The sequence below is a fragment of the Mus caroli genome, chromosome 10, assembly GCF_900094665.2.
Source record: "Mus caroli chromosome 10, CAROLI_EIJ_v1.1, whole genome shotgun sequence".
Taxonomy (NCBI): Eukaryota; Metazoa; Chordata; class Mammalia; order Rodentia; family Muridae; genus Mus; species Mus caroli.
In genome coordinates this window covers 17,367,797-17,382,662 of record NC_034579.1, presented here as the reverse complement: position 1 = coordinate 17,382,662, position 14,866 = coordinate 17,367,797, and the positions used below count along the sequence as shown (strand labels likewise).

General features: G+C 40.9%; 1 protein-coding gene across 1 annotated transcript in view; it reads right to left on the bottom strand.

The window, feature by feature from the left end:
- The window catches only part of Hbs1l (HBS1 like translational GTPase), a 72,288-nt gene that overhangs the window by 18,386 nt on the left and 39,036 nt on the right, over positions 1-14,866 (bottom strand). The window contains exons 5-10 of the mRNA XM_021173802.2: positions 13,450-13,558; positions 8,578-8,843; positions 7,990-8,155; positions 5,342-5,459; positions 3,153-3,299; positions 1,169-1,243 (exon numbers count right to left, since the gene is read on the bottom strand). Of these exons, the coding sequence (XP_021029461.1) occupies positions 1,169-1,243; positions 3,153-3,299; positions 5,342-5,459; positions 7,990-8,155; positions 8,578-8,843; positions 13,450-13,558 (881 nt within the window). The remainder of the gene's footprint in view (positions 1-1,168; positions 1,244-3,152; positions 3,300-5,341; positions 5,460-7,989; positions 8,156-8,577; positions 8,844-13,449; positions 13,559-14,866) is intronic.

Genomic DNA, 14,866 nt, shown 5'->3' with positions numbered 1-14,866 from the left:
ACAGGCGAGCTGGCTGGCCCTGTCCCCTTGCCAGTTCCAGCCCTCTGGAGAGCCCACACCTCACCTAGGCAGCACAGTCGACTGGCCCTAGTGGCATGCGTGTGGGTGAGCCAGCCCCACGGGCTCAAGAGCAACAGAGCTGGCCCTGCCCTTCACTGGCTGCAGCACTGGGTGAGAACTCAATGGCGGCCAACTCCAACAGCCACCCAAGCCAAGATCCAACACCAACATCCACTGCATCCATAGATGAACTACTAGAGTGTGTGCAGGGCTGTCCTACAGATTCAAAACTGCACGATCCCTATGACACAGGCAACAACAGCATATCCAAGAGGAGTCCCTGTGAGGAGCCAGTATTTATACAGTAGCAGAAACCAGAGGCCTTGAACCCAGCCAATGGTCCACTGCAAGCAAACGTGTGGACTAAAGGGTGTACTGTGGGACACTCTGTGACACAGCACAGCTTCCATGATAACATTTTGTTGTTTGCTTTTACTTAGGTACTTGCTTGTTTGGTTTTTTTTTCTATTTCTATTTATTATTTTCTTTCTGGGGGCAGGCTGCAAGTATGGAGGGAGTAGCTGAAGAGACAGAGGTGAGTGGGACTGGGGTGCATGGCGTGAAATTCACAAAGAATCAACAAAAAGTGTTTTTTTTTTAAATAATCATAAAGAAAATTATATCAATAAGAAATACAATAAAAAATAAAAAAGGAAGAGCCTGAGGACCAGAAAGTCTGCTGCAAGACCGTCAAGGGCTACCCTAGACAAGAGCATGCAGCGGAGGCCTGCTGAAGGGAGGCCTGCACTTCCTCACGGGCAAGCAAGCCTCCAAGTTGATTAACCGATACCAAAACAGTAGGCCCTGAGATCCCACACTAAAAGGACTTCAGAAGCAACACTAAAGGGACTCGAGGGCTGGACTCAGATATCTATGCACACAGTTATCAAAGTAACAGCAGTCCAAGAAAAGAGGCCACGAATGTGAGAGTGAGCAAGAGGAGTGGCTATAGGGGAGCTGGACAGACAGACAATGAGGCCATGATACAAGTGTGGTGTAACCATAAAGACTGAAACCAAAAAGGAATTGTAATATATTAGCTTTTTTCTTCTATAAGTAAAATGATGTGGAGAAAAAAACAAACTAATTTCATTTAGAATTATCATACCTTAAAACCTGCTTGCTTGAGAAAGTGCCCGAGTTTTCCAGTAATCTCTTGAAATCTTTCTTGTTGCCAATTTACCTGGTAAAGATCCAATTTATACACAAAATTATACTTGAGAATATAACACATAAAATCAGAATTTCCAGTAAAATGTACATAGCCAAAATTATATCAAATATAAATTAAAATGAAAACTCAGGGAATGACCTAATGTGACCTAAGATGATCTGTTCTTAGAACAGGAAGCCAACAAAGACTCTCTAATAGAGTCTACTAGCTATGCTAAAAGAATCTCTAATAGAGTCTACTAGCTATGCTAAAAGAATCTCTAATAGAGTCTACTAGCTATGCTAAAAGAATCTCTAATAGAGTCTACTAGCTATGCTAAAAGTGACTTCAAACACAGAGAGGAGAGAGTAACTTGTTCCATCACGCCTTGATCAAACATTAGGTTGCAATAAGAGTACTAACCCCTGCCCTAGCCAATCACAGTAACCAAGTGTGTAATCCTGGCTCTAGCTATCGGGCAGCTAGGCCTATGAACAGCAGTGTCTACACGTATGTGCAGATGCACACGGAAAAGAGAGGAAATGTGAGCACAATGAAGTCTACACACAGTCTTAGGCAATGGCTCCAATATGAGCCAAAAAGTTTTCCCGTTTCCTCTACATTTGAAATTTTTCATGCAAAACTGCTAGAGAAAAACTAAAGCCCCATATAATAATAAACTATAAAAGAGCCAACTGGGAATATTGGTGAATATTTATCAAATGCTAGGGTGAAGATATGTACAATAAAAATAAGCACAAAACATATTTGTATATGAACAAATAACCAAAATGGATAAAGAGTAACTATACAAAGAATTTCCACGAAAATATACTTAAATAGTATAAATATTTATTCATAAAACAATAAAGTTAACAAATTGTGTTCTGTGAATAAATTAAAAAATGATTTTTTTTCATAATAACTGATTTGCCAGTTTTGGATCATAAATGCAGCTCGCACACCAAGAGTCAGTAACCCACACAGCTCGCCAATGGCCTGGGATCCAGAGACTTCCAAACCATTTCAAAATATGCACCTACGCATACCCAGACACACACACAACAAACCCTATAAATCTTTAAATTTTGACTGTTTGAATATATTATCTTAGTAGCATAGCCTCATATGAAGCCATTACATTTTCTTTACCCAAGTAAACATGCATAAGAGTACTGTCAACTTCTTAGGAAAGTGAGAATCATATGACATAAGCCAATGGCTGTGATGGAGAGAAAAACAAAACAAGTCATTTCTACAAAAATAAAACTGGTGGAGGTACAATGAAATGCCTTATACTTTCATTTTACAGTGGTGCATATTATTTTATAATTGAAAAGTTTTAAGTTCTACAAAGTCATTTTCAAAATAAGATATTCTTGCTTAAAAATTACAATAATCAGCTGGGCAGTGGTGACGCACATCTTTAATCCCAGCACATGGGAGGCAGAGGCAGGTGGATTTCTGAGTTTGAGGTCAGCCTGGTCTACTGAGCTGAGTTCCAGGACAGCTAGGGCTACACAGAGAAACCCTGTCTCAAAAAAACAAAAAAAAATTTACTATTATCATGTTCAGTTAATTAGAAGACAGCAAATTTATTTTTCTTGATATGGCAACTAGACTAACAAAATATATAGTAGTTCCATCTGTGGGCCTCTATATGGGCTGAATAGACTCTACTTTAAAATGACTTACTTTGTTTATTTTGTGTGCATGAATATTTTGCCTCATGCATGTATGTGCACCACACAAGTGTCTGGTGCTTGCAGAAGCCAGGACACAGTGTGGGATAGCTGCAACTGGAGTTGCAGATGGTTGTGAGCCACTGTGTGTGTGCTGGCAAACCCAGATCCTCTGAAAGAGCAACAAGTGCTGTAGCCCTGAGCCACCTCTCCTGCCCACAGAATTCATCTTTATCGACATTTAACCCTTCAGGTACCTGATCCATTTTATTGACAGCCACAGCAAGTTGTGTCACTCCAAGAGATCGGACCAAAAGGCCATGCTCTCGGGTCTGTCCTCCCGTCTCAAATCCAGCTTCAAACTCTCCTCTGCTGGCATCAACGACCAGGACAGCGACATCAGCCTGAGGAAGAAGGGAGGATCACAGCTAGAAGTAAGGCCACACCTCTTTCATTCAAAGGACAGCTCACTCAATTCACTGCTTGGTCAGATTTAAGGCAGGCCATAGCATGACCGCACAGCAGAGCACGTGGGTTATAAATTTCAATAATGGTTATATACTTCTGTGACACCAACCAACAGTGACATAGAGAACAGGCGGACAGTCAGCAATGGCTCAGCAGGTAAAGCTACTTCCTGCACAGCCTGATGAGACGGATTCTTTCTGGACCACATGGTGCCAGGAGAGAACTGACTCCCATATGAGTGTTGTGGCTCAAGCACAGCCACACTGCTACACACACAAATAAATAAGCATAATAAGAAAGCCTGTACTCAACTACATAAAAAAGTAAAATGCCTATCTAAAGGAGGGGAAGATAAAATTAAAACGAAGATGGCAAATATGCTCAAGTGTCATCTTTCCCAAAACAGAATATTAGTTAAGCTATAATCCAGGGGCTTTTCTCAAGGAATGCAATTAGCCAAAGTTTAAATTTATTAATGACCCCCATTTAAGAAAAAAAAAGTCAAAACTACATATTCCCAGATCCTACTTTAGGCGTCCCAGTGATTCCAGAGACACTGATTTCTCAGAGGCAGCACGTGTGCATCTTGTGCACACTGTTGTTGGAGGGCAGACCCAACCTCCCGAAGGGCATTGTGAAAGTAACTATAAGGAGTCCTAAATTATGCACATCTTACTTCCTATCAATTCCACATTTTGGAATTTACCTTAAAAAACAATTATACTACAAAACTATCGGTATGTTATCTATAGTGAGAAAACCTGTGACACAAATTACCAAAGGTCACACGTTTGTCTGCAGCAGCTAGACAGAGACCCTGGTAACACAAGCTGCTCACATTTCCCCTTTCCTACTTAAATCCACAAAACACATAAAGAAGCTAGCTGTGGCTGGGCAGATGTCTGAAGACCTCAGGTTCCCGGGACACTCAGGCTGACCATTCTTTATGGGATTCTACTTCCATCGTGAGGAAATAATTTACAAAATTTTGCAAAAACCTCTGCAGCACAGCTGTTTTTCCAAGTCCATTTTTATCAATTATATTTCTGCCAATGCCCTGTCTGGATATTGCCAAAGGATGTTGTTCATGTTCCTGTACACCGTCTTCTTAGCATTCTAACTGTCCTCAGAGATACCCAGGCTAATGTGGCTGACTAGACCATTGGAGACTGCTGATTCTGTCTCTCCAGGGGCTGCTGATATGATATGCTATGGGCTCTTGATACTGAGTCCACAAAACCGTTTTAGTTGTTTGACAGGTTTTGTTGTAATGTGGTTTACAGAAGATTTTTATCATGTAATCCTGACCATACACAGTGGGGGATAAAATGGTCATAAAGAAGGTCTAGAGTCTATACAGCACAGAACATTCTTTACAGAACTCCATCGTGTAAATTGCAGCTAGCAGCCGTCTATAAACTTGGTATGGAAGTAACACACACCTGCACTCGCAGCATCTGAAGGTAAAATGAAGACTGAGTTTGTAGTGAGTCTTGACTTCTTAGAAACTCTAGGTTACTCTGCAAGTTGCAGTCTTAAAAACCCAAAACAACAAAAGTGGTCTTCAGGTACTGTGGGACACTCACACTTTCTTCTTGTACTCTTACTTACTCAAATACTCTTTCCAGCTTACTTTCCAGTGTTTCTACTTCAAAGTGTTATCATGCCAGACTTTAATTTTAGCAGGAAGGAGCGGAGGGGGACAGAACAGACAAGAAATTTATACTTGCGTACCATCATTTTTAACACCAAACACACTCCTACCAAATGTGTCCACAGTTGTCCCATCAGGAAGCTTAGACAACAAGTAATTAGGGCATGGAAAATACAATGTACCCCATCCTTTTCTAACTACTCAAAAGTAAAACTTTCCATTTAAAAACATTTCATGAGTTAAAACCCTAGCCTTGCAAGCTGGGTGGGTATCAAGAACTGAAGCCACAGTCAGTGTGAGGTAGTCAGCTAAAATAGCAGGTACCTGGGCTGCTCCTGTGATCATGTTTGGAATGAAATCCTTATGGCCTGGAGCATCCATTAACGTAATAACTTTGGTTGTGGTTTCAAACTTCGTCATGCCGACATCCATTGTTACTCCCCTTAAACAAAACACAAAATGGTTAAAGAGTCGCTGATGTGGGCTAAAACTCTTAGTAATAGGCAAAATGGCAAACCAAATCCTTCGTCATAATGAAGCAAAGGATTGGGACTGAAATATTAGCTATAACTCATTATCCCTGTATGCTTTGAAAACAAGATTGCATAGATAATAAACTCTTATCAAAAATGATAGGTATTTCCCATTTCCTTAATGTTTTATAAGAAACCATAATTTATGAATAAAGAAAGCTATATACACACATTTCTAGATAAGAGAAAAATAAATACTACACATGAAGAAAGATAACATGAAAAATGATTACTTTCAAGAATTGGCTTTTCTAGCGTTCTGCGGTGCTTCACTAACTATAGAAATAAACTCATAAAACCTTCCCTTACAAAGCTGGTCAATAGTTATAATTTGGAGAAAAAAAAAGAGGTACGAGAGATAACCAACTAAGACAGATTACAAACAGTTTGCCTCAGATTTCACTTCATCCTTCTTGGAGACCAAGCCTGGGGCTCTTTTCAGCCAAAACAAAGATTCCAATGATAAGAAATCCCTAGGAATAGCTACAAGAGCCTTGAGTCATGTGACCTTGAAAACTTCAAAGGAGAAATCAGGTAGACAACAGGTTTGCTCTAATGGTTCTCAACCTGTGGGTGGTGATCCCCACAGGGGCTAAATATCAGATATTTACATTAAGATCAATTAACAGTAGCAAAAGTACAGTTATGAAGTAGCAACAAAATATCTTCATGGCTGGGGGTCAGCACAGCATGAGGAACTGTAGTAAACAGTCACAGCGCTGGGAAGGCTGAGAACTCCTGCTCTAGACCATTCAAGTGAAGAAACTCAGCCTGCATTTAACAGCAACAGTACTAACACCACAACAATCAACTCCAGTTTGCCGAGGCAGTCAGAAAAGTGGTTTCCTTAGTCAAGCCATTTGAGCTTGTCTAAGTGATGTCTAATCCTGGTTACTGTTCTTAATAGCTAATGCCTAGAGGCCACTTTAGAAAACTTAGGAAGGAGTCAAGGCTCAGCTCCTCCCTGAAGTGTTTGACCCACTGCAGTCTTGACTTAGCCCTTGTCTGTATCTGAACCTTTCGTATCCTTCCGTAAGGATACAAAAATGTTACCCGGCTATTAATATCTGTTCTTCAACATAGATTTGCAAATATTTAACATTTCAAATATATTTAAAAGAACATAGCAGTTTTAAAAATGCCATTCTACAATATATTGTGGAGTGAGCTACAATCTTGTAATATGTACTCCGAAGCTGTCGACAGAACAGTCTAAATTATACCATGGTGAGAAAGACAAAGCTAGTGGCCACAATAGCACCACAGTAAGTAGATATTATAGCTGGAAAACTAAAAAAGAAAAAAACTGGTCATTTTAGGAACAAGTGCACTTAGCTCACTTGCAGCTCAACCCACATAATTAAGTAAATTTTACTAAGCCCTTCCCCTTAAATTACACTCTTGTCAGTCTACTAATCTACAGGATCAGGTTACACAAAGGAAATAAAAGCCGTATACTTTGATAGTCTGTTTGTTAGACAGGTGGGAATTACTTGGGCTTCACTGTTTCTCAGTGAATTGACAGGTTAAGCTTTTGTGTGAGGGTAGGGAGCAGGGTCACAATAATATACAGAGAAAAAGCTATATAAGGGAGAAATACCATGAGGATACAAACACCCAGCTATCAGAAGCACTAGACTCATGCAACCTGTGTTAGTGAACTGCCTTACACATAATGGAGACAGGGACTGCAGGAAAATGAACTCATGCAGAGAAAAGTCTGCAAACCCACATATACTCTCTAATCACAATCAGATTAAAGACTTGAGAGATGTTTTGACCTGTTAACTTAGGATTTTGACAGGCCCTGTGCGTGTTGGTCATTATTTTAACTGAGTTGCTCTGCATCTGCCATCTCACCTTATATAGACAGACTTTGCTTCTCCATGTCTGATAGCCTTAAATGTGATATACGTTTATGCTTTAAATTACCTCAGAAGAGGTAACTGGCCGGAGATACGCGAGTATCTTCATCATTCTGCTAGAATCCACCTAAACTAGTACTAAGCCCCGAGAGACACTGAAAGAGTAACTGACAAGATAGATTCAATTGTTTCTTTCTGGACTGTATGTGTGTGTGTCTCATGAGAATGGAATTGTGAGCCTGTAGTCTGGACCTGCTGGGCAGTTCCTTTAAAACCTGGTGCAAGACTGAGTCAGATCCGACTTTAACAACCGGATATGCCGAGGGAGCAACAACTGCCAACTCTGCTGGCTCCCAGCAAGACCAACTCAGGGAGCCTCCCCATCCAGCACTGCTGTCTGCCGGTGCTGCTCCTTGTTTGGTTTGGGATATTCTCTTAACCTTCTTCTCACAGAATAAAGCATGACAAACAAAAGGAATTCTGAACGTTTTCTCTGATGCATTTATGTGTTACACATTCAACCTCCAGTGCCCACTTATTTTAAAGACTAAAAGCGTTGAAACATAGCGGCTACCTTTCCCTTTCTTCTCCAGTTTCATCCAAGACCCACGCATATGCAAATGAAGCCTTGCCAGCCTTTTTAGATTCTTGCTCATACTTATGCATAGTTCTTTTGTTTACATTACCCAGAAGATAAAGCATATGGCCCATCAGAGTACTTTTCCCAGCATCAACATGACCTAAGGAAAATTGATTCAGGGTTAATACTAGGTACAGTTCAGATGTTCACATTGAGGCATTGCAACACTAATTCAACAGCGTGTGTCAGTATTTAGTATAACAAATACCAATTTTTATCAAGGTTAAAACACCTAAATGGGGGGGGGGGGTTGAGGACTGCACACACAGTTTTAGAAAGGGCAAAGTTTCCCTTTTTTTGGGGGGGGAGATGCATCCCATTTTCAAAATGTTCACCAAATAAAACTGCCACAAGCTAAGTCTGATGATGCCCTCCTTGGTAACGCGGCCCCATTGCACCCTGGGAGACTAGAATGCATTATGATGCAATGCCTCTTTGCTTTATTTAAGCCTACACTGCTCCAAGAGGCTGGGAGCCTCCTGACGTCGTCCTGCTAACCCAGCAGGCAGAACAAGGGCATACCAATGACCACTAAGTTGAGGAGCTGCTTCCCGCCCTGCCGCTTTTCCAATTCCGCTTTCACATCTATCTGCTGCCTCAGCTTGCCAGACTTTCTCACTGGTGTCGGAGTGGAGCCCAGCTCTTCTGATGTTTGAAGGGAAGGAGGTGGGAGGGCAGATTTTGGAGTGCCGGTCTCAGGAATGTTAGGAGAAGCTACGCTCACATCATCACCAGGAGGCCCTTTGTGAGGAGCACGCACATTGAGTCCATTTTCCTCAGAAGTTAAGCTGCAGAAAGATCAGAAAAACTGTGAGAAAGTCATTTCAGACACTGCCCAACTGAGTCAGGCGGCAGGAGTATCTCTTGGCAACCCCTGATATTCTGGGTCTCAGCCTGCCTGTCTCAGGTCTGTCAAGCTGGAAAAGAGAAGTGACCAAAGCCAATCCACACCAATGAACACTGGGAGCCCTAGGTGTCTACTAAACATGAAGACCCCGCCCTGGCTGACAGCAGGCAGCAACGCTTCTGTATCCTAAGAGGTAAACACAGCTTTAAACTTTCAAATGTCGCTAAGATCTAAAAAACGCCCATTCCGGGCCCAGGCCTACACCCACTGCTTAGAACGGCAAGAATAAATTGGTAACAATGTTTCAGACACTTTGTCATATAATTTTATGATCTTAATTAACTTGATTTCTTATTTCTAACCGACCTTTCCAAAAGTGGAACCATCTGTTTATAAATCTAAAGGATTAATCTCCTTAACTTGGACACTTCAGACACTAAGACTTACCAGACTGAGTATTGATATCTGTCCTACATTTGATGTCTGAATCAATTCTACTTACCCATGTCTAGAGGTATAGTTACAATTCTCAGTATTAGTAAAGCAGAGTGTGCTCTAAGCAATGAGTTACCTCTTACACATGTACATGGAGAGAAATGAATTGCCAATGTGTATTTTACATTCTCTCATCCAAGTTCTAACTTAGTTTAGCTTCCACAATCAGTCAGAATCAGGAATGTATATTTGTGATGTTATGGCCAGGACTGGCTGTATATGCAATGATATAGCCAAAAATGAATTTTTGGATCAAATGGGTTTTCAAGAAAATTCAACACATTATGAATGTGATTTCTTGAACTCTTGGCAGCTTTTGTTTTCACGTGTGTGTGTAGGTCAAAGAACAGCTAAAAGGTGTTGGTGGTTCTCTTCTTCCACCAGGTGGTTACTGGGAATCACAGGCAGCAAGGCTTCTAGCAAACACTGCTACCGTCTCCCTGGGCCATCCGCATGGTCCATTGTTTAGGGTCTATCATTCTGAGAAAGTATGACTGTTATATGCTTTTCTCTGTTATATATGTCTGGACTCTTTATGAGACAGAATGTATTGAGTCATAGGCTGACCTGACACTCAGGACATAGTCAGCCTGCCTAGAACTCATGGTGACCTACCTGCCTTAGCCTCTAAAGCACCGGTGTTGCTGGGGTCTGCCTGCTAGGTCTGGCCTTCATATTTGACTTAATCCGAAAAGTAATTTGCTCATTTAAAAGTCAGAAAAAGGGCCGGGTGTGGTGGTGCACGCCTTTAATCCCAGCACTTGGGAGGCAGAGGCAAGTGGATTTCTGAGTTCAAGACCAGCCTGGTCTACAAAGTGAGTTCTAGGACAGCCAGGGCTATACAGAGGAACCCTGTCTCAAAAAACAAACAAAACAAAACAAAAAAAAACAAAAAAAAAAGTCAAAAAAAAGTTGAACTTAGGTTAAACAACCTATACGTTTTAGTTTTTCATGTTCCATTATTCAAGAAATATTTGTCCAGTGTTATTTGTCTGTCCATGTCTGTCTGCTTATGTTTTGAAGGCAGTTTCATTATGTAGCCAAAGCTGGTCTAAAACTTAGGCTCTCCTGCCACAACCTCTAGAGTATTAGGATCGCAACTGTGTAGAATGCCCAACTTCAGTATTATATATTGTGTGCTGTCAGACTACCAAAACTCTAATAAATTATCTGTATGTTAAGTGATATTTCAAACCATTTGATCTGAGAGGATCCTGTTAATCTGAAACACTGTGACTAAAAGCCTAAAATTAAAAAAAGAACTAGAATACATTATAATATATATGACACACTATATATTATGATTACCTTGTATACATATAGCAAATGTTCAAACACTCTCAAAGGCTGGGGCCCCCGTGTCTAGACATAGTGCTGAGACATGAAACTTGAAAATACGAGTCTACTAGAATAGTCTAAGAAAGACAGCTAGGACATGGTAGCCCATGCTTGAACATGATGGCACATGCCGTCTCAAGCACCAAAAAGAAACAAGTTATTGCTGGTAAGCTATGGACTGTGCAAAGGTGAACAGAGAGCTTAGCACAGTTGCAGAACTATTTACTCTGTGCTTCCCACTCACCGCACACCACTGAAATCAATGGGAGAGCCTTGCCTTGTTTCTATGGTTTTTCTGACTTTATCCAGATTATGAATCCTACAATGTATCCAATCCATCTCAATCTTTTCTTGGACATTTCGTACTCTATAATGAATTTTCCCACTGGGCCCTGTCAAAATGTTGACTCAAGAGACTTAAAAAAAAAAAAAAAAGAAAGAAAGAAAAGCTTTCCTACTTGGCAAATGTATGTTAAAATGCTCTATATTTCCAAGGCTTTTGATTAGTAAGTATTTAACTGATGTCCTGTGATGAGCACCATCTTCATGATGCATCTAGCACTGTGTGATCTCCTGGCCAGTGTTTGGGTTTTATGAAAGCTGTCCTTGGAAATGATCTTCTGTGGTTACTGTGTATCCAGGTGCTATTAGAAGCTGTGCTTAGATTTCCAATACAATGTATTACTTAAAGCTTATCTGCAAGCTGCTAAGACTCCGGAGACTCTCCAGATTGTGGCTGTGGCACCCTTAAAATAAGGGTTGTGTGTTTCAGTTATTTGCTCAATAAATGTCTCCCTAGCTGGACATAGTGCTGCACACCTTTAATCCTGGCACTCAGGGAAGAGGCAGGTGGATCTTTGTGAATTCATGGCCAGCTTTGTATATGTAGTGAGTTCCACACCCTGTCTCAAACAAAACAAGAGACTTCCATAAAAGAATTAAATACAACTGAACGCATCAAGGCTAAAAAGGGTATTTGTATTAATTCAACTCTATTTACGAGAGAAAAGGAAAACTTTTAAAATTGAACCAGAACTTAAAATTATCTGACTAGGTTAAAGCCGCATGACAAAGATTATTTCACCCATTACCTAATTTGTACTGGAGGAATTCTGTCTCCTAGACCTGACTTATCACCACACTCAATTTGAAATCAAGTGAATAAAGTCTTACTTTTAAGTCCAAACACTGAACATTAAACAAGGGGACATATATTCCCATCTCCACAGATTTTTATAAAAGGAGCCAACAGTAAGTTCCTGAGACTGAATTTCACATGGCTAAAAATAAGTCATCCTTGCTAGTGTTTGCTGACGTCTGTTCCTTTTATGCTCTGGCAAATGAAGGATACATACCATACAAAAAGCCCTCTTTATTTATTTTCTTTTTTATAAGACAGACCTCTGTCTGAGACCCCTAAGTAGCTGAGGATGGCCCTGAAGTCCTGGTCCTCCGGCTTCCACCTCCCAAGTGCTATCACAGCAGGTTCATGCCACAAGCCCAGTGAAAGTGGTATTTAGAGAATAAAAATTCTGACCGATTTTAAAGAGGCTAAATATTAAATTGAGATGCATGTAATTCACTTCCCTTCTCCACTAAAAACTACTAGAAAAATTCTAAAGATTGATTTAAAAATACCAAGTATTATCAGTGTTGACAGTCGTTTTTTTTAGATATCCCAAACTCTAGGAGTTTTTAATTGCATGTGTGATTGATACAGGGAACCATTTTATTCAGCATAAAAATTAAAAGAGGGGCACAAGACATAGCTTACAGTGTACAAAGCGCTTGCTGTACAAATGTGAGGCTCTGTGTTCAGACTGCCAGCACCCATGGGAAAGCTGGGCACGGTGGCTGCTGGGGTTGCAAGCACACAGACAGACCCCAAGGATCCCTAGCAGCCGCCTTCTGTCTCCACAGTGAGACAGTGACTGACCTACGTTCAGTTCCCAGCATCAGCCTGGGGGATTCCTCCAGCTTCCTCTTCTGAACCCCACACGTACTGCATTCACGTGCACATAACACACACAGGCACATTTACACAAAGTTAAAAAAAATCTTTAAAAATAGGTGAAGAGCAAGCAAGGAAAGCATCCATTAATCTCTGGCCATATGTTTACATTGGTGAGTGCATATACACAAACTTTATGCATACACACACACAGATACGCATACTTCATCCACACACACACAAATTTGCAAGCACACGCATTCTTACACTTATTACATCTTCACACACAAATATGCAAACACACAAACACATAGTTGCAAAAACATCAAGACAGTATTTTTATTTTATTTTTTATTTTTTTTCCTTTAATGTATTTGCACATTTATGAGCTCCAAGTGTATGTAATGCCTGCAAAGAGCAGAAGGTGGCGCTAGATCTCCTAGAACTAGAGTTCCATAAGGTTGTGAGCCTCCATGTAGATGCTGGGATTTGAACCTTAGTACTCTGCAAAAGCAGCCTGTGAGTGTGGCTAACCACTGAGCCATCTCTCCATCCACAAAGCAGTATTGTAGCTATTGAGTCACTCAAAGACAAGGCTAAAATCAAAACCAACTTCTCAGCCCTGTCTGTCCTTTACTCTACACAAAGTCCATGAGATAGCTGAATTCCAGTGCTTTATTATGCAGAATTGAACAGGCTGCTCTAATCAACCCATAGGAGGCCATGGAAGTTTTAAAAAGGGGTAGGGGCTTGCAAGTCTTACCCAGGCACTTCAAATCCCATGGTCTGCTTCTTCCCGGATACAGTCATTTTAGCAACTTTTGGCACAATTTCAGATTCACTCTGGGATGACCGAGATATAACTGATTTTCCTAATTAAGGAATAAAATATAAAAGGACAATTAATTTCCAGAAACATATGGCATATTATAAATTAGAGACTGTGATTGACTGACACAGACTTCACGCAGTGAGAGAAAGAGTGAGGCCCATGCTGGGAAATCCCCGCCGTCTGGACACCCATGTTCAACCCCACCAGATCGCTTTCAAATTTTGAGCTGACTGTTAAGTTTCAGTATTAAGAAACAAGGTGGTTTCTGCTCTGAGCCTTATTCTAACATTCTACCTAGATCCTCTACCTACCTCTGTGACCACACCCTTTCACAATACTAAAACTGTCTGGTCAGTTAGCAGATGGCTAAACTATTTTTGATTTATCAACTGATGAACAAGATGAAAATCTGCTGAAATTCTCTGGAACATTTCCTGTGTTTTACTTGCATAGAGCATTAGATACTGTGAGGTCTATGATACCCATAAATACAGGAAATGAGGACAATATAGAAAAATTAAAAGCATGAAAGATAAGCTATGAGCCAGAGTATGAGTGTGCACATTTGACTCCTCATACATAACTCTCTAGTTTTAAAAATTAATTTTCAAGGAGTGCCAAAAGGAATGGATTCACAAAAACATGGAAGCTACATGTTACACTACTAGTAAACACACCTATAGAGAGTGCCATGTCAATCAGGAAAGATAAATTAATGCACAGACTCATGAAAACGCTTACTATGTGCTCACTGTAGGCCAGGATTGCTTGAGATGCAACGGTGACCAAGATGATGTGCTCAGAGAGTTCAGTCAGGGAACAGAAAACACGTTTTAAAATATAAACTGTTGTTACTGCTAGGAGGAGTTCATATATGTGTAAGATGTGACGGCGGCACACATGAATTAGAGCCTCCCTAGACACGTGGGAGTTAGAGCTCCATGACAATCAATCAATCAATCAATCAATCAATCCACCAGTCAATCAAGAATAGGAGCCTACAGCATAACCAAAGCACACTCCAGAAGGCAGTCTGGTCACTGAGCCGGCTGTAGGAGAAAGCTGTTCCGAGTGCAGAAAGTGCACCATGTGAAGCCAAAGAGGTCAAACACACAGGACCACTGGGGCCAGACACCAGCCCTCCTCCTGTTCTAGAGCCGTGGCCAGCATGGGAAATGAGAGAAGATACAGTAACAACACGTGAAGACAGCCGTCTGAAGATAAAGAAAACTATGACATTCTATATTCAGAATCCTGACCACCCACCCACCCGACAGCGTCCAGTGGCAAGTAGGCACTTCACCAAAGTCAGACAAGGCATGAACTGTAGCCTGCCTGCTTTGTGGTT